Consider the following 22,319-nt stretch of genomic DNA (forward strand, 5'->3'; position numbering starts at 1 on the left):
ACCTCTTGGTGTCGGCACTCGGCAGCCCGTCCATAATTGTATATACCACCTAACCGTGGTTTTTTTTTCTTTCTTTATAGTCATACTAGTTACGAGTATACTATCTCTTTATCAACCAGTCTATATTAGCAGCAGACACAGTACAGTGCGGTAGTTCACGGCTGTGGCTACCTCTGTGTCGGCACTCGGCAGCCCGTCCATAATTGTATATACCACCTAACCGTGGTTTTTTTTTCTTTCTTTATACATACATACTAGTTACGAGTATACTATCTCTTTATCAACCAGTCTATATTAGCAGCAGACACAGTACAGTGCGGTAGTTCACGGCTGTGGCTACCTCTGTGTCGGCACTCGGCAGCCCGTCCATAATTGTATATACCACCTAACCGTGGTTTTTTCTTCTTTCTTTATACATACATACTAGTTACGAGTATACTATCTCTTTATCAACCAGTCTATATATTAGCAGCAGACACAGTACAGTGCGGTAGTTCACGGCTGTGGCTACCTCTGTGTCGGCACTCGGCAGCCCGTCCATAATTGTATATACCACCTAACCGTGGTTTTTTTTTCTTTCTTTATACATACATACTAGTTACGAGTATACTATCTCTTTATCAACCAGTCTATATATTAGCAGCAGACACAGTACAGTGCGGTAGTTCACGGCTGTGGCTACCTCTGTGTCGGCACTCGGCAGCCCGTCCATAATTGTATATACCACCTAACCGTGGTTTTTTTTTCTTTCTTTATACATACATACTAGTTACGAGTATACTATCTCTTTATCAACCAGTCTATATATTAGCAGCAGACACAGTACAGTGCGGTAGTTCACGGCTGTGGCTACCTCTGTGTCGGCACTCGGCAGCCCGTCCATAATTGTATACTAGTATCCAATCCATCCATCTCCATTGTTTACCTGAGGTGCCTTTTAGTTGTGCCTATTAAAATATGGAGAACAAAAATGTTGAGGTTCCAAAATTAGGGAAAGATCAAGATCCACTTCCACCTCGTGCTGAAGCTGCTGCCACTAGTCATGGCCGAGACGATGAAATGCCAGCAACGTCGTCTGCCAAGGCCGATGCCCAATGTCATAGTACAGAGCATGTCAAATCCAAAACACCAAATATCAGTAAAAAAAGGACTCCAAAACCTAAAATAAAATTGTCGGAGGAGAAGCGTAAACTTGCCAATATGCCATTTACCACACGGAGTGGCAAGGAACGGCTGAGGCCCTGGCCTATGTTCATGGCTAGTGGTTCAGCTTCACATGAGGATGGAAGCACTCAGCCTCTCGCTAGAAAAATGAAAAGACTCAAGCTGGCAAAAGCAGCACAGCAAAGAACTGTGCATTCTTCGAAATCCCAAATCCACAAGGAGAGTCCAATTGTGTCGGTTGCGATGCCTGACCTTCCCAACACTGGACGTGAAGAGCATGCGCCTTCCACCATTTGCACGCCCCCTGCAAGTGCTGGAAGGAGCACCCGCAGTCCAGTTCCTGATAGTCAGATTGAAGATGTCAGTGTTGAAGTACACCAGGATGAGGAGGATATGGGTGTTGCTGGCGCTGGGGAGGAAATTGACCAGGAGGATTCTGATGGTGAGGTGGTTTGTTTAAGTCAGGCACCCGGGGAGACACCTGTTGTCCGTGGGAGGAATATGGCCGTTGACATGCCAGGTGAAAATACCAAAAAAATCAGCTCTTCGGTGTGGAGGTATTTCACCAGAAATGCGGACAACAGGTGTCAAGCCGTGTGTTCCCTTTGTCAAGCTATAATAAGTAGGGGTAAGGACGTTAACCACCTCGGAACATCCTCCCTTATACGTCACCTGCAGCGCATTCATAATAAGTCAGTGACAAGTTCAAAAACTTTGGGTGACAGCGGAAGCAGTCCACTGACCAGTAAATCCCTTCCTCTTGTAACCAAGCTCACGCAAACCACCCCACCAACTCCCTCAGTGTCAATTTCCTCCTTCCCCAGGAATGCCAATAGTCCTGCAGGCCATGTCACTGGCAATTCTGACGAGTCCTCTCCTGCCTGGGATTCCTCCGATGCATCCTTGCGTGTAACGCCTACTGCTGCTGGCGCTGCTGTTGTTGCCGCTGGGAGTCGATGGTCATCCCAGAGGGGAAGTCGTAAGCCCACTTGTACTACTTCCAGTAAGCAATTGACTGTTCAACAGTCCTTTGCGAGGAAGATGAAATATCACAGCAGTCATCCTACTGCAAAGCGGATAACTGAGGCCTTGACAACTATGTTGGTGTTAGACGTGCGTCCGGTATCCGCCGTTAGTTCACAGGGAACTAGACAATTTATTGAGGCAGTGTGCCCCCGTTACCAAATACCATCTAGGTTCCACTTCTCTAGGCAGGCGATACCGAGAATGTACACGGACGTCAGAAAAAGACTCACCAGTGTCCTAAAAAATGCAGTTGTACCCAATGTCCACTTAAACACGGACATGTGGACAAGTGGAGCAGGGCAGGGTCAGGACTATATGACTGTGACAGCCCACTGGGTAGATGTATGGACTCCCGCCGCAAGAACAGCAGCGGCGGCACCAGTAGCAGCATCTCGCAAACGCCAACTCTTTCCTAGGCAGGCTACGCTTTGTATCACCGCTTTCCAGAATACGCACACAGCTGAAAACCTCTTACGGCAACTGAGGAAGATCATCGCGGAATGGCTTACCCCAATTGGACTCTCCTGTGGATTTGTGGCATCGGACAACGCCAGCAATATTGTGTGTGCATTAAATATGGGCAAATTCCAGCACGTCCCATGTTTTACACATACCTTGAATTTGGTGGTGCAGAATTTTTTTAAAAACGACAGGGGCGTGCAAGAGATGCTGTCGGTGGCCAGAAAAATTGCGGGACACTTTCGGCGTACAGGCACCACGTACAGAAGACTGGAGCACCACCAAAAACTACTGAACCTGCCCTGCCATCATCTGAAGCAAGAAGTGGTAACGAGGTGGAATTCAACCCTCTATATGCTTCAGAGGTTGGAGGAGCAGCAAAAGGCCATTCAAGCCTATACAATTGAGCACGATATAGGAGGTGGAATGCACCTGTCTCAAGTGCAGTGGAGAATGATTTCAACGTTGTGCAAGGTTCTGATGCCCTTTGAACTTGCCACACGTGAAGTCAGTTCAGACACTGCCAGCCTGAGTCAGGTCATTCCCCTCATCAGGCTTTTGCAGAAGAAGCTGGAGGCATTGAAGAAGGAGCTAAAAGGGAGCGATTCCGCTAGGCATGTGGGACTTGTGGATGCAGCCCTTAATTCGCTTAACAAGGATTCACGGGTGGTCAATCTGTTGAAATCAGAGCACTACATTTTGGCCACCGTGCTCGATCCTAGATTTAAAGCCTACCTTGGATCTCTCTTTCCGGCAGACACAAGTCTGCTGGGGTTGAAAGACCTGCTGGTGACAAAATTGTCAAGTCAAGCGGAACGCGACCTGTCAACATCTCCTCCTTCACATTCTCCCGCAACTGGGGGTGCGAGGAAAAGGCTCAGAATTCCGAGCCCACCCGCTGGCGGTGATGCAGGGCAGTCTGGAGCGACTGCTGATGCTGACATCTGGTCCGGACTGAAGGACCTGACAACGATTACGGACATGTCGTCTACTGTCACTGCATATGATTCTCTCAACATTGATAGAATGGTGGAGGATTATATGAGTGACCGCATCCAAGTAGGCACGTCACACAGTCCGTACTTATACTGGCAGGAAAAAGAGGCAATTTGGAGGCCCTTGCACAAACTGGCTTTATTCTACCTAAGTTGCCCTCCCACAAGTGTGTACTCCGAAAGAGTGTTTAGTGCCGCCGCTCACCTTGTCAGCAATCGGCGTACGAGGTTACATCCAGAAAATGTGGAGAAGATGATGTTCATTAAAATGAATTATAATCAATTCCTCCGCGGAGACATTGACCAGCAGCAATTGCCTCCACAAAGTACACAGGGAGCTGAGATGGTGGATTCCAGTGGGGACGAATTGATAATCTGTGAGGAGGGGGATGTACACGGTGATATATCGGAGGGTGAAGATGAGGTGGACATCTTGCCTCTGTAGAGCCAGTTTGTGCAAGGAGAGATTAATTGCTTCTTTTTTGGGGGGGGTCCAAACCAACCCGTCATATCAGTCACAGTCGTGTGGCAGACCCTGTCACTGAAATGATGGGTTGGTTAAAGTGTGCATGTCTTGTTTTGTTTATACAACATAAGGGTGGGTGGGAGGGCCCAAGGACAATTCCATCTTGCACCTCTTTTTTCTTTTCTTTTTCTTTGCATCATGTGCTGATTGGGGAGGGTTTTTTGGAAGGGACATCCTGCGTGACACTGCAGTGCCACTCCTAGATGGGCCCGGTGTTTGTGTCGGCCACTAGGGTCGCTAATCTTACTCACACAGTCAGCTACCTCATTGCGCCTCTTTTTTTCTTTGCGTCATGTGCTGTTTGGGGAGGGTTTTTTGGAAGGGACATCCTGCGTGACACTGCAGTGCCACTCCTAGATGGGCCCGGTGTTTGTGTCGGCCACTAGGGTCGCTAATCTTACTCACACAGCTACCTCATTGCGCCTCTTTTTTTCTTTGCGTCATGTGCTGTTTGGGGAGGGTTTTTTGGAAGGGCCATCCTGCGTGACACTGCAGTGCCACTCCTAGATGGGCCCGGTGTTTGTGTCGGCCACTAGGGTCGCTAATCTTACTCACACAGCTACCTCATTGCGCCTCTTTTTTTCTTTGCGTCATGTGCTGTTTGGGGAGGGTTTTTTGGAAGGGACATCCTGCGTGACACTGCAGTGCCACTCCTAGATGGGCCCGGTGTTTGTGTCGGCCACTAGGGTCGCTTATCTTACTCACACAGCGACCTCGGTGCAAATTTTAGGACTAAAAATAATATTGTGAGGTGTGAGGTATTCAGAATAGACTGAAAATGAGTGTAAATTATGGTTTTTGAGGTTAATAATACTTTGGGATCAAAATGACCCCCAAATTCTATGAATTAAGCTGTTTTTTAGTGTTTTTTGAAAAAAACACCCGAATCCAAAACACACCCGAATCCGACAAAAAAAATTCGGTGAGGTTTTGCCAAAACGCGTTCGAACCCAAAACACGGCCGCGGAACCGAACCCAAAACCAAAACACAAAACCCGAAAAATTTCAGGCGCTCATCTCTACGTTATACACTTTGCACCAGGTACAGCACGTTATACACTTTGCACCAGGTACAGCACGTTATACACTTTGCACCAGGTACAGCACGTTATACACTTTGCACCAGGTACAGCACGTTATACACTTTGCACCAGGTACAGCACGTTATACACTTTGCACCAGGTACAGCACGTTATACACTTTGCACCAGGTACAGCACGTTATACACTTTGCACCAGGTACAGCACGTTATACACTTTGCACCAGGTACAGCACGTTATACACTTTGCACCAGGTACAGCACGTTATACACTTTGCACCAGGTACAGCACGTTATACACTTTGCACCAGGTACAGCACGTTATACACTTTGCACCAGGTACAGCACGTTATACACTTTGGACCAGGTACAGCACGTTATACACTTTGCACCAGGTACAGCACGTTATACACTTTGCACCAGGTACAGCACGTTATACACTTTGCACCAGGTAGAGGACTTATACAAATTGCACCAGGTACAGCACGTTATACACATTTCTCCAGTTATTGCACGTTATACACATTGCGCCAGTTAGAGCACGTTATACACATTGCGCCAGGCAGAGTGCATTATACACACTGCGCCAGTTAGAGCGCGTTATACACACTTCGCCCGGTAGAGCTCGTTATACACAATGCGCCCGGTAAAGCACGTTATACACAATGCGCCCAGTAAAGCACGTTATACACAATGCGCCCGGTAGAACACGTTATACACAATGCACCAGGTAAGAGCACTGAGGCACACTGCACCAGGTAAGAGCACTGAGGCACACTGCACCAGGTAAGAGCACTGAGACATACTGCACCAGGTAAGAGCACTGAGACACACTGCACCAGGTGAGAGCACTGAGACACACTGCACCAGGTAAGAGCACTGAGACACACTGCACCAGGTGAGAGCACTGAGACACACTGCACCAGGTAAGAGCACTGAGGCACACTGCACCAGGTAAGAGCACTGAGGCACACTGCACCAGGTAAGAGCACTGAGACATACTGCACCAGGTAAGAGCACTGAGACACACTGCACCAGGTAAGAGCACTGAGACATACTGCACCAGGTAAGAGCACTGAGACACACTGCACCAGGTGAGAGCACTGAGACACACTGCACCAGGTAAGAGCACTGAGGCACACTGCATCAGGTAAGAGCACTGAGGCACACTGCACCAGGTAAGAGCACTGAGGCACACTGCACCAGGTAAGAGCACTGAGGCACACTGCAGTAATCACCGTCGTCCTCCTCCTCTCCCCCCCCCCCCCCCGCCCCCCCGGGTTCGTAGCGGACACAGGGACACAGTACGGGGAACGCACCACACGTGCAGGGATCGGCATCCTCCGTGATCTAGTGGGTAAAGCTGGAGGACGCCGATCCCTGCACATTGCCAGCACCCCCCAGAGACGCTGTGGCAACCCTCACCCACCCCCCATTAACCCATCCACCAGCCGCACTATTCACTCACCGACACCAAGTCACCCGGCCTCCGCAAGCAGCCAGGTGCCAAAGAGGAGGGGAAACTGGCTCCACCTCCTCTTTATATCATTCAGCCCGAGGCCAGCGTGTCAGTAAAAACAAATCCCCCTTAGGGATTGGCTAATGAGGAGTGCGTCCCCGGGGACCCTCCCACTTTGTAAACTGGAGTCCCATGTCTTCAAAAATGGGTAAAAAACGTGCCATAGCGCGTTTTTGCTATCACTGTACACATTACCCCTGGTAAAGCCCATTATACACATTACACTGCAGGAGATGAGGTGGGGGCGGAGCACACGGGGCAGGCGCGGGCTGCTTCAGCACTGCCCAGAGCCGGCCCTAACCAATTTAATGCCCTAGGCAAGATTTTGTCTGGTGACCCCTAGAACATGGAAAGGGGGGAAACATACACACATATGCCTTTGAGGGGCATGAGGACATACACTCTGGGCCTGGGGAGGGGGATGGTGACATACACAGAGTAGCTTGGGGGGATACGGTGACATACACACTTGCGTGGGGGCATGGTGACATACACACTGGGGTGGGGGCATGGTGACATGGTAAAGCATGGTGGCACACATACTGGGACCTGGGAGGATATGGTGACATATACATAAGGGCTTAGAGGGATATGCTGGCACACATACTGGTGTCTGGGAGGGCATGGTGACACATACTGGGGGGTGGGTGAGGGAAATGGGGGCACACATCCTGGGGGCTAGGTGAGGGACATTGTGACACACATACTGGGGGGTTGGTGAGGGATATGGGGACATACATAGTTAGGCCGGGTGAGGGACATGGGGATACATATCCTGGGGGGCCGGGTGAGGGACATGGGGACACTCATCCTGGGCCGGGTGAGGGACATGGGGACACACATCCTGGGGGCCGGGTGAGGGATATGGGAACACACATACTGGGGCCGGGTGAGGGACATGGGGACATACATCCTGGGGGCTGGGTGAGGGACATGGGGACACACATCCTGGGGGGCCGGGTGAGGGACATGGGGACACACATCCTGGGGGCCGGGTGAGGGACATGGGGACACACATCGTGGGGGGCCGGGTGAGGGATATGGGGGGACACAACCTGGGGGCTGGTTTAGGGACATGGGGACACACATACTGGGGGACGGGTGAGGGATATGGGGACACACATAGTGGGGCCGGGTGAGGGATATGGGGACACTCATCCTGGGGGCCGGGTGAGGGACATGGGGGGACACATAGTGGGGCCGGGTGCAGTGGCGGAAATAGCGAGCGGTGGGCCCAGGTGCGACAAAATGCTTTGGGCCCCCCCATCCCATCCAAGTCCACCCCCTCACCCCTGGAGAGGATCTGGTGAGGGGGACCTGCTCAGGGCCAGAGAAATGGATACCTAGCAACAGTGCCGTAACTAGACATTTTAGCACTGTGTGCAAGAAACAGCATCGGAGCCCCACCCCTCCATGCAAAACAGGGGCAGTGCGCGCCGTAGGCGTGTGCAAAAATACATAGTGGCGTGGCTTCGTGGGGAAGGGGTATGGCCACAAAATAATACCAATTCATAATACGGTGCACAGTAGTCTCCATTATACAAATTACGCCGCACAGTAGCACCACTACACCAGGTAGAGACCCTTTTACACCTTACAGCGGACAGATTCTTCTTTTTACACATTACGGCAGACAGCGTCCCCTTTTTACACATTACGGCAGACAGCGTCCCCTTTTTACACATTACGGCAGACAGCGTGCACTTTTTACACATTACGGCAGACAGCGTGCACTTTTTACACATTACGGCAGACAGCGTGCCCTTGTTATACATTGCGGCAGACAGCATACACTTTTTACACATAATGGCAGACAGCGTGCCCTTTTTACACATAACGGCAGACAGTGTGCCCTTGTTACACATTGCGGCAGACTGCGTGCCCTTGTTACACATACTGGGGGCTGGGTGAGGGATATGGGGACACACATAGTGGGGCCGGGTGAGGGATATGGGGACACACATAGTGGGGACGGGTGAGGGATATGGGGACACACATAGTGGGGCCGGGTGAGGGATATGGGGACACACATAGTGGGGACGGGTGAGGGGTATGGGGACACACATAGTGGGGCCAATGAGGGACATGGGGACACACATACTTGGGGCCTGGGTGGGGGGGACCTGGTTACAAGTACATTAGAGCCTGGTAGGGTATATAACATGAGACACACACTGACTTACACACATACACAGGTTTCAGCTACAGTGAGGATATGCTGAGGCAGGTTGCTCACCTCAGATTGTGATTGAGCGGCAGGAGAAAGAGAGGGAACAGGCAGCAGTGCACACAGCTAGAACCCGCCCCCACTCTCAGTCACGCACTGTCGCACTCACGGCTCCCCGTTCCGCCCCCAGCTGCTGGTGATAAGGTGAGATCACTGATTCTTCCACTCCTCCCCTCCCCGTGCGCGCGGCGGCGCCCGCCCAGTTCCCGTACGCCGCATTTGCCTTTTATGCCTAGGGCCGTCTTTGCCGCTGCACGCACTGCGCACTATAGTAGAAGCAGTAACACTACACAGCGGCTCCTCTGCAGCCGGCGGCGGTGGCTTACACAGGCAGGGAATGGATGGCGCCTCTCTCATGTTTGGGGGGAGCGAGCTGCCCCCTTGCCCCCCCCCCATTCCGACGCCCCTGCGTGGCACTGTAATTACATAATGCATCACATATGGGAGTGGTTGTGGGAACTGTCACATATCCAGCATTGATAGTAAGGTACAGTACTGTACGAAACAACAGCAGTAACACCCAGTACACACGTTATGCATTGTACAGTAGCATACAAGACAGGTGTCAGCATCATTTGAGAACGTATTGATCCTTGTTAGAATTTGAAGATGGTAATAGGATAGTTTAAGGACAGTTAAATTAGGGCACATCTCTATTTATTCAGACGGCCTTAAACAGACTTAAACCGAGGTTTCTGTATGAAAGTGTCACAAGCAAACCAAAATATAGACGCAAATTCATACTTGTGAAATACAGTGTTTTTTTTTTTTACTTTGTAATTGCTTCTTTGTCTACCCTAAGTAGAAAATATGTAGAAAGAGGTGGAAGGTTGTATGAAAACAAGTTCCATCAGCTATATCTAAACAAGAAGTAAAAAAGAAAAGTCAAATAACATAGACATCATGGCCTAGAGAAGTCTATGAGGTAAGAAAACAGATAACAATCTCACCCATGTCTTGTGTTCTGGGTCCTTTAGATTTACAAAAATATTTTTGTTATAAAGAATTTCTCCAGTGATGTTTAGTTCTTGCGTGTCCTCTACTAGCTAAAATAAAAAATATTGAATTATTGTAAGATTAGATAGCTAAAAGATCCCCCTCAGATGTGATCTCGTATCACTATACATTTATTATTTTTAGAACTGGGGCTTTTATAGACTATATAACAATTACCTCCATAAAGGGGGATCCCAACAATTGGCAATAGGAAGTGTTCCAGGGCACTCCTATGGCTTATAGCACCAGGTCCCTCATATGTCTATTGCATTTTGTTAGGAGATTGTTAAAAAGTACTTCTAGCTGCTAGTGCTTTTTGGCCTAATAATAAGAAATCAGCAGGGATTAATTTATACCAGACATGTCCAAACTGCGGCCCTCCAGCTGTTGAGAAACTACACATCCCAGAATGCCCTGACACAGCTTTAGCATTCTCTGACAGCAAAACTGTGTCAGGGCATGCTGGGATATGTAGTTTCACAACAGCTGGAGGGCCGCAGTTTGGACATAACTGATTTACACACTTGCCATCAGAATTGGTGCACCGCCATACATCAACCACCAGTCTATGAGAACTGTTGTTCATTAGCTTTGAGTTTAGGAAAACTGTTATTGAATACCCACCAGGTTAATTCTATATGTAGTGGCTTACTAGATCTTTACCTTCTTTAAGGTCTGTAAGAAGAGTGTTGCTGTGATCGTTATCTCTTCCCGACCCAATGCAATATTGCACCGGAGGAAGAGGCATATTGAAGCTTCTTCTTCCTACCAAACACAAATAAACAGCATCAATTTCCTGTAAAGACCTTGAACCTTTAACTATTTGGAATTTGGCAAATGAGTTACAAATAATCCATATATCAGATTCATATTAAGGGCTTTATTCAGAATTATGTGTAAGAACAAAACATAGGCCCTTATTCTGAGTTGTTTGCTCGCTAGCTGCTTTTAGCAGTCGTGCAAACGCTAAGCCGCCGCCCTTTGGGAGTGTATCTTATCTTAGCAGAAGTGCGAATGAAAGGATCGCACAGCGGCTACAAAATAATTTTGTGCAGCTTCAGAGTAGCTCCAGACCTACTCCTAGCTTATGAATACTTCAGACCATTTAGTTCCTGTTTTGATGTCACGAACACGCCCTGCGTTCGGCCAACCATGCCTCCGTTTCCCCAGCCACACCTGCGTTTTTATCTGGCACGCCTGCGTTTTTCCGCACACTTCCTGAAAATGGTCAGTTGACACCCAGAAACACCCACTTCCTGTCAATCACTCTGCGGTCAGCAGTGTGACTGAAAAGCTTTGCTAGACCTTTGTGAAACTACATTGTTCGTTGTAAAAGTACGATGCGCTTGCGCATTGCGCCGCATACCGTTGCGCAGAAGTGACGATTTTTTACCTGATCGCTGTGCTGCGACCGAAAGCAGCTAGCGATCAACTCGGAATGACCCCCTATGTATAACAGCAAAAACAGAAAAACTGCAAGTTGGACAGATTTAAAATTCACAGAGAGAATTATATACCTTAATTTTACATTTCAACAAAGCTACCTAGTATTTGTTCATTATATGTAAAACTAGCCAGTATGTTCTCTGCATGCATGCAAAAAAATAAAATAAAAAATTGCATTTCCACCCCTTCCATTGTAACTTTGTTTTTCTAAGACCAAAGGGTACAATTTGTATCTGTTTTTGCTCTTACGCTTAACTTTATATAAGGCTTGAAGTCTAGAGATAATTAAATCTATTTTCCGATAACATTCCAGTATTTTACTTGGCTTCAAATTTAGCAAATTAATTGAATCCAGGAGCCAAAGGCACTGTAAGCTTGCTGCACAGTGGATAGAGTCCAACAACATCACTCATGGACCTACAGTATGCCCTCTCCGTTTGCTGCAAGCTCAAATCTTGTTTCCATCCAAGTATTAGTTGGGTGGTTGTGGGGCAGAGGGATAGTTCTGGTGCGGTACCTCAAACATTGATACATGTTGTATCAGGTAAGAAAGGAATAGTTAAAAAAATAGGATTTTAATACCTACCGGTAAATCCTTTTCTCTGAGTCAGTAGAGGATGCTGGGGACACCATTAGAACCATGGGGTATAGACGGGATCCGCAGGAGACATGGGCACTATAAGACTTTGAAAGGGGTGTGAACTGGCTCCTCCCTCTATGTCCCTCCTCCAGACTCCAGTTATAGGAACTGTGCCCAGGGAGACGGACATTTCGAGGAAAGGATTTATTGCTAAACTAAGGTGAGATTCATACCAGCTCACACCTCAACCATGCCGCAGAACATGGCATTCAACAGGACACAGGCCAACGGCATGAACAATTGCAGCAACAGGCTGACAATAAACGTAACACAACATATGTGTAACCATAACTATTAACTGCAGATACAGTACGCACCGGGACGGGCGCCCAGCATCCTCTACAGACTAAGAGAAAAGGATTTTACCAGTAGGTATTAAAATCCTATTTTCTCATACGTCCTAGAGGATGCTGGGGACACCATTAGAACCATGGGGTTATACCAAAGCTCTAGAATGGGCAGGAGAGTGCGGATGACTCTGCAGCACCGATTGACCGAACTTAAGGTCTTCATCGGCCAAGGTGTCAAACTTGTAGAACTTTGCAAAAGTGTTTGACCCCGACCAAGTAGCTGCTCGGCAAAGTTGCAATGCCGAGACCACCCGGGCAGCCGCCCAGGATGAGCCCACCTTCCTAGTGGAATGGACCTTCACTGATTCCGATAATGGCAATCCAGCCGTGGAATGGGCCTGCTGAATAGTGGTACAGATCCAGCGCGCAATGGTCTGCTTAGAAGCAGGACATCCAACCTTGTTGGGAGCATACAGGACAAACAGAGCTTCTGTTTTCCTAATCTGAGCCGTTCTGGCGACATAAATCTTCAAAGCTCTGACCACATCCAGAGATTTTGACTCAATGAAGGCGTCAGTAGCCACAGGTACTACGATAGGTTGGTTTATGTGGAAAGAGGAAACCACCTTTGGTAAAAATTGCTGACGTGTCCTCAATTCAGCTCTATATTCATGGTAGATCAAATAAGGGCTCTTGTGAGACAAGGCCACCAACTCAGACACCCGCCTTGCAGATGCCAAGGCCAACAGGATGACCACTTTCCAAGTGAGGAATCTCAACTCCACCTTCCGTAAAGGTTCAAACCAATGTGACTGAAGGAATTGCAACACCACATTAAGATCCCATGGTGCCACTGGAGGCACAAATGGAGGTTGGATGTGCAATACGCCCTTCACGAAGGTCTGAACTTCTGGAAGGGAGGCTAATTGTTTCTGAAAGAAAATCGATAAGGCTGAAATCTGAACCTTGATTGAGCCCAATTTTAGGCCCGCATCCACACCTGCTTGTAGAAAATGGAGAACCCATCCTAGGTGAAACTCTTCCGTAGGAGCCTTCTTGGATTCACACCAAGACACATATTTTCTATCCTGAATAAGTGTGGGAATGACTTCACTGGGAATACCCTTACGGGCTAGGATTTTGCGTTCAACTGCCACGCCGTCAAACGTAGCCGCGGTAAGTCCTGATACACGCATGGCCCCTCATGAAACAGGTCCTCGCGCAGAGGAGGAGGCGAGGGATCTCCTATGAGTAATTCCTGAAAATCTGGATACCAAGCCCTCCTTGGCCAGTCTGGAACAATGAGGATCGCTCGGATCTTTGTTCTTCCTATGATCTTTAGAACTTTTGGAATGAGAGGAAGTGGAGGGAATACATACACCGACTGAAACACCCACGGTGTCACGAGAGCATCCACTGCAATCACTTGAAGGTCCCTTGACCTGGAACAATATCTCTGAAGCTTCTTGTTGAGACGAGATGCCATCATGTCTACTTGAGGAACTCCCCAACGACTTGTCACCTCTGCGAAGACTTCTTGGTGGAGGCCCCACTCTCCTGGATGGAGATTGTGTCTGCTGAGGAAGTCTGCTTCCCAGTTGTCCACTCCTGGAATGAAGATTGCTGACAGAGCGCTTGTATGCTTTTCCACCCTGCCGAAAATCCTTGTGGCTTCTGCCATCGCCGCTCTGCTTTTCGTTCCGCCCTGACGGTTTATGTACGCTACTGCTGTTACATTTTCCGACTGGATCAGTAAGGGTAGATCTCGAAGAAGATGTTCCGCTTGCAGAAGGCCGTTGTAAATAGCCCTTAACTCCTGAACGTTTATGTGGAGACAAGTTTCCTGACTTGACCATCTTCCTTGGAAGTTTTCTCCCATTGTGACTGCCCCCCAGCCTCGGAGGCTTACATCCGTGGCCACTAGGATCCAGTCCTGTATCCCGAACCTGCGCCCCTCTAGGAGGTGAGAGCTGTGCAGCCACCATAGGAATGATACCCTGGTCTTGGAAGACAGGATTATCCTCTGGTGCATGTGTAGATGGGACCCGGACCACTTGTCCAACAGGTCCCACTGGAACACTCTGGCATGGAACCAAACTGAATGGCCTCGTAGGCCGCAACCATCTTTCCCAGCAACCGAATGCATTGATGGATTGACACTCTTGCTGGTTTCAGAATTTGTTTGACCAGACTCTGAAGTTCCAGAGCTTTTTCCACAGGAAGAAAGACTCTCTGTAGTTCTGTGTCCAATATCATTCCCAAAAATGACAACCGCGTCGTCGGAATCAACTGTGATTTTGGCAAGTTTAGGAGCCAACCATGTTGTTGAAGAACTGTCATGGAGAGTGCAACGTTTTGGACCAACTGGTCTCTGGATCTCGCCTTTATCAGGAGATCGTCCAAGTATGGAATAATTGTGACTCCTTGCTTGCGAAGGAGAACCATCATCTCCGCCATTACTTTGGTGAAAATTCTCGGAGCCGTGGATAGACCAAATGGCAACGTTTGAAAATGGTAATGACAATCCTGAATCGCAAATGTCAGGTAGGCCTGATGTGGAGGATAAATGGGAACATATAAGTAGGCATCTTTTATGTCCACCGACACCATAAAATCCCCCTCCTCCAGACTGGAGATCACTGCTCTGAGAGACTCCATCTTGAATTTGAATCTCTTTAGGTAGAAATTCAGGGATTTCAGGTTTAGGATTGGTCTGACCGAGCCGTCCATCTTTGGAACCACAAACAGGCTCGAATAAAAACCTTCTCCTTGTTGTGACTGGAGAACCTTGATGATAACTTGATTTTGACACAATTTTCGTATTGCGTCGCAAACTACCTCCTTGTCGGGAAGAGAAGCTGGTAAGGCCGATTTGAAAAAACGGCGAGGGGGGACGTCTTGAAACTCCAGCTTGTACCCTTGGGATACTATTTGTAAAATCCAAGGGTCTAGGTTCGAACGAACCCAAAACTGACTGAATAGTTTTAGACGGGCCCCCACCGGTGCGGACTCCCGCATAGGAGCCCCAACGTTATGCGGTGGAATTCGTAGAAGCCTGGGAGGACTTCAGCTCCTGAGAGCCTGACAAGGCTGTAGATCGTTTACCTCTTCCCCTTCCTCTAGTAGCAAGGAAGGAAGAACCCCGGCCCTTTCTGAATTTATTGGGCCGAAAGGACTGCATCTGATAATGGTGCGTTTTCTTTTGTTGTGGAGGAACATAAGGTAAAAAGGATGACTTACCTGCGGTAGCCGTAGACACCAAATCATCAAGGCCGTCTCCAAATAAGGCCTTACCTTTATATGGTAGAGATTCCATACCTTTCTTGGAGTCAGCATCAGCATTCCATTGGTGAATCCACAACGCACGCCTAGCTGAGACAGCCATGGCATTGGCCTTTGATCCCAAAAGACCAATATCTCTCGCAGCTTCCTTAAGGTATGCTGCCGCGTCCTTGATATAATCCAGCGTCAAGAGGATGCTATCCCTATCTAGGGTATCTATATCAGATGACAAGTTATCTGCCCACTTTGCGATAGCACTACTTACCCACGCAGATGCAATGACAGGTCGGAGTAGTGTACCCGTGGTCACATAAATGGACTTCAACATAGTTTCTTGTTTACGATCTGCAGGATCCTTAAGGGCCGCCGTGTCAGGTGACGGGAGAGCCAACTTTTTAGACAAACGTGACAGGGCCTTGTCCACGGTGGGGGGTGACTCCCACTTTTCCCTATCCGCCGAGGGAAACGGATAAGCTGCCATAATTCTTTTGGGAAACTGAAACTTTCTGTCAGGACCTTCCCAAACTTTTTTAAATAGCGTGTTCAGTTCATGAGAGGGAGAAAACGTTATCTCAGGTTTCCTTTCTTTATACATACAGACCCTTTTATCAGGGATAGCTGGGTCCTCAGTGATATGTAACACATCTTTAACCGCCACAAACATGTACTGAATGCTCTTTGCCAATTTTGGGTCTAACCTGGAATCGCTATAGTCGACACTGGAATCAGTGTCCGTGTCGGTATCAGTGTCTGCCAATTGGGCCAACGTACGTTTTTGTGACCCTGATGGGACCTGACATTGGAATAACATATCTTCCACAGATTTCTTCCATGCCTGGGTCTGCGACTCAGACTTATCTAACCTCTTACTAATAAAAGCCACATTAGCATTCAAGGCGTTCAACACATTTACCCAATCAGGTGTCGGCGGTGCCGACAGGGTCACCCCCGCAGCCGTCTGTGTCCCTAAAACAGCCTCCTCCTGGGAAGAGCCTTCAGCCTCAGACATGTCAACACTCGTGCACCAAACACCCACAGACACACTGGGCATATACATGGCCGGTGCAAGGTCTCGCTGCACCCTAGGCAAATCTTCAGCCTAGTGCCCCCTAACCTGCAAACCCCCCCCCCCCCCCACACACACACCTCTTGGAGGGGAGATGCAGGTGGCCACTAGGTGGGCTGGGGTGAATTGCATCATTATACATATACAGAGAAAAGGGACAACGCTCAAGGACTTTTAAAGTTTTTGTGACTTTGTTCATAATATACTTTCACTTAAAAAGTCCTTGAGTGCCGTCTATTCTTTATATACTCTTTATAATACTGTATATGGGGTCTGGTGGGGATATTTAATTGGGGTTGGGTACGGGATGCCACCGGCCACAATAGAGACAGCAGCATTCTGACCACCATAATACCAAAATGTGAATGAAATTAATTAACCTTACCCCTTAGCCTAACCCTCCCTCCCCCAGCCTAACCCTCACCGTCATACTAACATTCAGGATGCTGGCTGTCTGGATTCTGAATGCAACATCCTGTCCACTGGTATGCCACCTACACCCCTTTAATTGTATGTGTATACATACATATATATGTATGCTCCTTATTGTGTTCCATCCCGCCATCTGTAAGTTTGTTACTAATGCTGCTTTCAGATCGCAAATGCCGGATCCTACCTGGTAAGAGAAACGTGTCCTTACCTGGTGGGATCCGGCATTTGCTCTCCTCTGCTGGCTTTCCGACCCAGCAATATACCGGGTCGGTTGCCATAGCAGCAGGGGGCGCAGCAGCAGCAGGGGCGGGGGTGGAGGCGGCGCTGGGAGATGAGCTCATCTCCTGCGCCGCATCTCCCTATGCTGTGAATGGGAGCCGTATCGCATCGAAACGGCTCCCATTCACACTGCACCTGACCCGGTATTCAACCCGGTAATAACCCTTCTTTTTAACCGGGTTGAATTACCGGGTCAGGCGACCCGCTAATTCGGCAAAGGCGCTTTCACATCGCACACTGACCCGTTTCGACACGGCAATATGCCGTGTCGATACCAGGTTATTTGTGCGATGTGAAAGGGGTATAAGTAACCCGCATACAGAGACATCCTTCAGTTTTTTGCTAGATGAATTCAGTGGTGCCCCTCAGTGGCTGGCGCCCCTAGGCAGCTGCCTAAAGCTGCCTAATGGTAGAGCCGGCCCTGGGCATATAGGGGACAGACCCACAGTAAAGTCTGTCAGAGAGACACAGAGGGGATTTGCCAGCTCTCAACCCTGCGCTGAAAAAACGGGTCTGAAATTGCCAAGACAATGCCACAGACCTATAGCGCTTTTATCACATACAGTGGGGATCGAAAGTTTGGGCACCCCAGGCAAAAATTCATTTTAATGTGCAAAAAGAAGTCAAGGAAAGATGGAAAAATCTCCAAAAGGCATCAAATTACAGATTAGACATTCTTATAACATGTCAAAAAAAGTTTGATTTTATTTCCATCATTTACACTTTCAAAAGAACAGAAAACAAAAAATGGCGTCTGCAAAAGTTTGGGCACCGGGCAGAGTTAATAACTTGTACTGCCCCCTTTGGCAAGTATCACAGCTTGTAAACGGTTTTTGTAGCCAGCCAAGAGTCTTTCAATTCTTGTTTGAGGTATCTTCGCCCATTCTTCCTTACAAAAGTCTTCCAGTTCTTTGAGATTCCTAGGCTGTCTGTGACGCACTGCTCTTTTAAGGTCTATCTATAGATTTTCAATTATGTTAAGGGCAGGAGATTGTAAAGGCCATGGCAAAACCTTCAGTTTACGCCTCTTGATGTAATCCACCGTGGATATTGAGGTGTGTTTAGGATCATTATCCATTTGTAGAAGCCAGCCTCTCTTTAACTTCAGCTTTTTCACAGATGGCATCAAGTTAGCGTCCAAAATTTGCTGGAATCTTATTGAATCCATTTTTCCTTCTCCTCGTGAAGTTATCCCTGTGCCACTGGCTGCAATACAACCCCAAAGCATGATTGATCCACCCCCATGCTTAACAGTTGGACAGAGGTTCTTTTAATTAAATTCTGTGCCCTTCCTTCTCCAAACGTACCTTTGCTTATTCCGGCCAAAAAGTTCTATTTTAACCTCATCGGTCCACAGAACTTTATTCCAAAATGCATCAGGCTTGTCTATATGTTCATTTGCAAACTTCAAATGCTGATTTTTGTGGTGAGGACGTAGAAGAGGTTTTCTTCTGATGACTCTTCCATGAAGACCATATTTGTACAAGTATCTCTTTATAGTGGAATAGTGTACCACAACTCCAGTGTCTACCAGATCTTCCTGGAGGGACCGTGCAGTCAAACGTGGATTTTGATTCGCTTTTCTCACAACCCTGCGAGCTGTTCTGTCTTGCTTTAACTTCCACTGTTCCTGATGACTGCCATTTCTTAATTACATTCTGAACAGAGGATATGGGCATCTGATAACGCTTTGCTATCTTCTTATAGCCTTCTCCTGTTTTGTGAGCGTCAACTATTCTCAGTTTCAGTGTTCTACACAACTGCAAGGAGGAACCCATGGTGCTGATTGTTGGAGCAAGGTCAGATGAGTCTGGGCTTTTAAAACCTTTGAGATTGACATCACCTGTTCTTTCCAGACGATGATTGAGAACAATCCATGACACTGCCAGGTCTTAGCTGTCCAAACAGGGCAGTACAAGGTATTAACTCTGCAGGGTGCCCAAACTTTTCCAGATGCCATTTTTTGTTTCTGTTATTTTGATAGTGTAAATGATGGAAATAAAATCAAACTTTTTTGACATGTTATAAGAATGTCTAATCTGTAATTTGATGGCTTTTGGAGATTTTTCCATCTTTCCTTGGCAACTTTTTGCACATTAAAATAAATTTTTGCCTGGGGTGCCCAAACTTTCGATCCCCACTGTATATGTATGTATGTGTCACTTGCATACAGCCTTGACAAAAGCACACTGCGCGGCGCTGAAACGTTGGCGCAGCTATGCCATTTGTTTGACCACTTTGCTTAATACTCGTTTTGTTATCAAGTCCTCGGAGTGCCGCCTGTTCTTTCAGGATTGAGAGTGGGTTGAGGAATACCCCTCTCTAGGAGAACCTCATCTTTATGCATTTTACAGTAGGAAGGCACCAGGGCAGCTGTTTAAATATTGGGAGTGCCGACCACACCAGTTTTGTATATATATATATATATATATATATTGCACCAATTATATGCCTCCCCCGACGTTTTGCACCCCTGTACGTGTCAGTGTGTGTGGAGGACCAGCGTCTCTGCAGCTTGTGGGCAGGAAATAGCGCCGTGAGCTGTGAGTAAGAAGCTCCGCCCCCGTAATGGCGCGCTTCTGTCCCGCTTTTTTCAATATTTATACTGGCGGGGGTGGGACAGTGCCACGGCACTAATGTCCCCTCTTGCCAGTGTGCTTATGAGGAGTGTTTTCAGCTGCCCAGGGCGCCCCCTCCCCTCCCCCGCGCCCTGCACCCTGCAGTGCTGTGTGAGTGGGAGCTTGGCCCTCTGCAAATGCCATAACTGAAGAGAAGTCTTCTTTTCTTCGGTTACTCACCTATCTTATGACTTCTGGCTCTGAAAGGGGGTGACGGCAGGCTGTGGGAGCGAGCATCTGAGCGTTCCCAGCGATCAAACCCTCAGGAGCTAATGGTGTCCTGTAGCCAGAAGCAAAGCCCTTGAACTCACTGGAAGTGGGTCATACTTCTCTCCCCTAAGTCCCACAAAGCAGGGAGACTGTTGCCAGCAGCCTCCCTGAAAATACAAAACCTAACAAAAAGTCTTTACAGAGAAACTCAGTAGAGCTCCCCTTAGTGCGTCCAGTCTCACTGGGCACAATTCTAAAACTGGAGTCTGGAGGAGGGGCATAGAGGGAGGAGCCAGTTCACACCCCTTTCAAAGTCTTTAAGTGCCCATGTCTCCTGCGGATCCCGTCTATACCCCATGGTTCTATTGGTGTCTCCAGCATCCTCTAGGACGTATGAGAAAATGTATTCATCAGTAGTCAGAATTTTTATGTAGAATGAAACAGATTATTTGACTTCTTATAATTTACAATCATTACTTATTTAGAAATAAACTAGAACAGTACATATAAATTGCATAAAGGATGACACATTTCCCTTATTTCTAGGATCAAGCTTCCTACAGAATGTCTTGCAAGTTCAACAGTATTTGATGTTAATTTGCTTGATAATTCAGGTGTTTAACTTATATACAGTATTGTTCACTATAGTTATATAGTAAAGTTTTAAACTTTGCTGCTGAGTTGCCATTTTAACATCTGATTATCAGTAGAGTAGCAGTTGAAGATGGAGTGGGAGATGATTGGATTCATCTGGAGAAAAGAGAACTAACGTGATTTAGAAGGAAAGAAATAAAGACAACTGACAGGGTTTAGCTGGAGAGAAAAAGGAAAGCTGACAAGTAGCTGAAATAAAAAAGAAGGCTGACAGACAGGGTCGGTGCTAGGATGTTCAGCAACATCCTGCAAACTATAAATTTGCACCCTCTTTTATATGGAGAAGAGCCCCATTGCTTTTCATCCCCCCATAGCCAAAAGGCCCAACATTGGGAAAATACAATTTTCAGTCCCCCCCTTCCATCCACCACAAGGCTCAGGGTTGCCTCTTTTCCCCAGGGCTGTACAAAGCTTCCTCCGGGGAATAGATTATTCAGCTTTCCCCAAAAGGAGAAAGCATGAAAAGACTCGGGGACAAGATGGCCCCTAAGGGTCTCATCCCAACACAGCCCAAGAAGAGTATGACATCTTTTATAATGAAAATCCAGCTAATACAGTTATTATAATATTAGAAGAATACTTTAATGTCATAGTTTGAATTTGAAATCCAACTACTTATTGATTAGTCATTGAATAATGTTCATAATGTATTGAGTCCTGGTAAATGTATTTGTTGAGTAATTTAAGGACACAGTATTCCTTTTAAACGTATCTTAAGTAGTGATCTCTGAAGTGTTGCCTTTAACATTGTATTGTGTTTATTTTTGTCACAATTAATCCTCAATTCTCTCCCCAATGAAAGCCTTTTTTAACACAGTGATTTATTTTTTATTTTTTGGTATATAAATATTTTGATGTTTTTAGTTTGATCATCAGCTGTGCCCCAGGATATTATTATCACAAATGCGGGAGTATTGATGTCCATATGGGAATGTAAAACTCACTTTGGTTATAAGTGCATTTCCACAGGATTTTGTTTCATTTTTACATTGACTTGTGTCCTAAAAACAAATAAATGAATTAATTGAGGCATTGTACACAGAAAAAATAACATGTAAAACAGAAGACGTGAAAGATGAGATACTATATTTTGTTTTAGACATATAACTAAAGAAGAGAGAGATACATTGGCCCTCATTCCGAGTTGATCGGTCGCAAGGCGATTTTAGCAGAGTTACACACGCTAAGCCGCCGCCTACTGGGAGTGAATCTTAGCTTCTTAAAATTGCGACCGATGTATTCGCAATATTGCGATTACTAACTACTAACTACTTAGCAGTTTCAGAGTAGCTCCAGACTTACTCTGCCTGTGCGATCATTTCAGTGCTTGTCGTTCCTGGTTGACGTCACAAACACACCCAGCGTTCGCCCAGGCACTCCCACCGTTTCCCCGGCCACTCCTGCGTTTTTTCCGGAAACGGTAGCGTTTTCAGCCACACGCCCCTGAAACG

General features: G+C 47.3%; 1 protein-coding gene across 3 annotated transcripts in view; it reads right to left on the reverse strand.

Annotated features, from left to right (window-relative positions):
• ITGAE (integrin subunit alpha E) overlaps positions 1 to 22,319 on the reverse strand; it is a 343,943-nt gene that overhangs the window by 26,500 nt on the left and 295,124 nt on the right. For 2 of the 3 annotated variants that reach the window (XM_063955834.1, XM_063955832.1), the window contains 3 exons: positions 21,813 to 21,869; positions 10,615 to 10,716; positions 9,906 to 10,001 (listed from right to left, as the gene is read on the reverse strand). In XM_063955834.1, the coding sequence (XP_063811904.1) occupies positions 9,906 to 10,001; positions 10,615 to 10,716; positions 21,813 to 21,869 (255 nt within the window). The remainder of the gene's footprint in view (positions 1 to 9,905; positions 10,002 to 10,614; positions 10,717 to 21,812; positions 21,870 to 22,319) is intronic. The other variant, XM_063955833.1, reaches the window with a different exon arrangement.

This window comes from Pseudophryne corroboree, chromosome 2, assembly GCF_028390025.1.
Source record: "Pseudophryne corroboree isolate aPseCor3 chromosome 2, aPseCor3.hap2, whole genome shotgun sequence".
NCBI lineage: Eukaryota > Metazoa > Chordata > Amphibia > Anura > Myobatrachidae > Pseudophryne > Pseudophryne corroboree.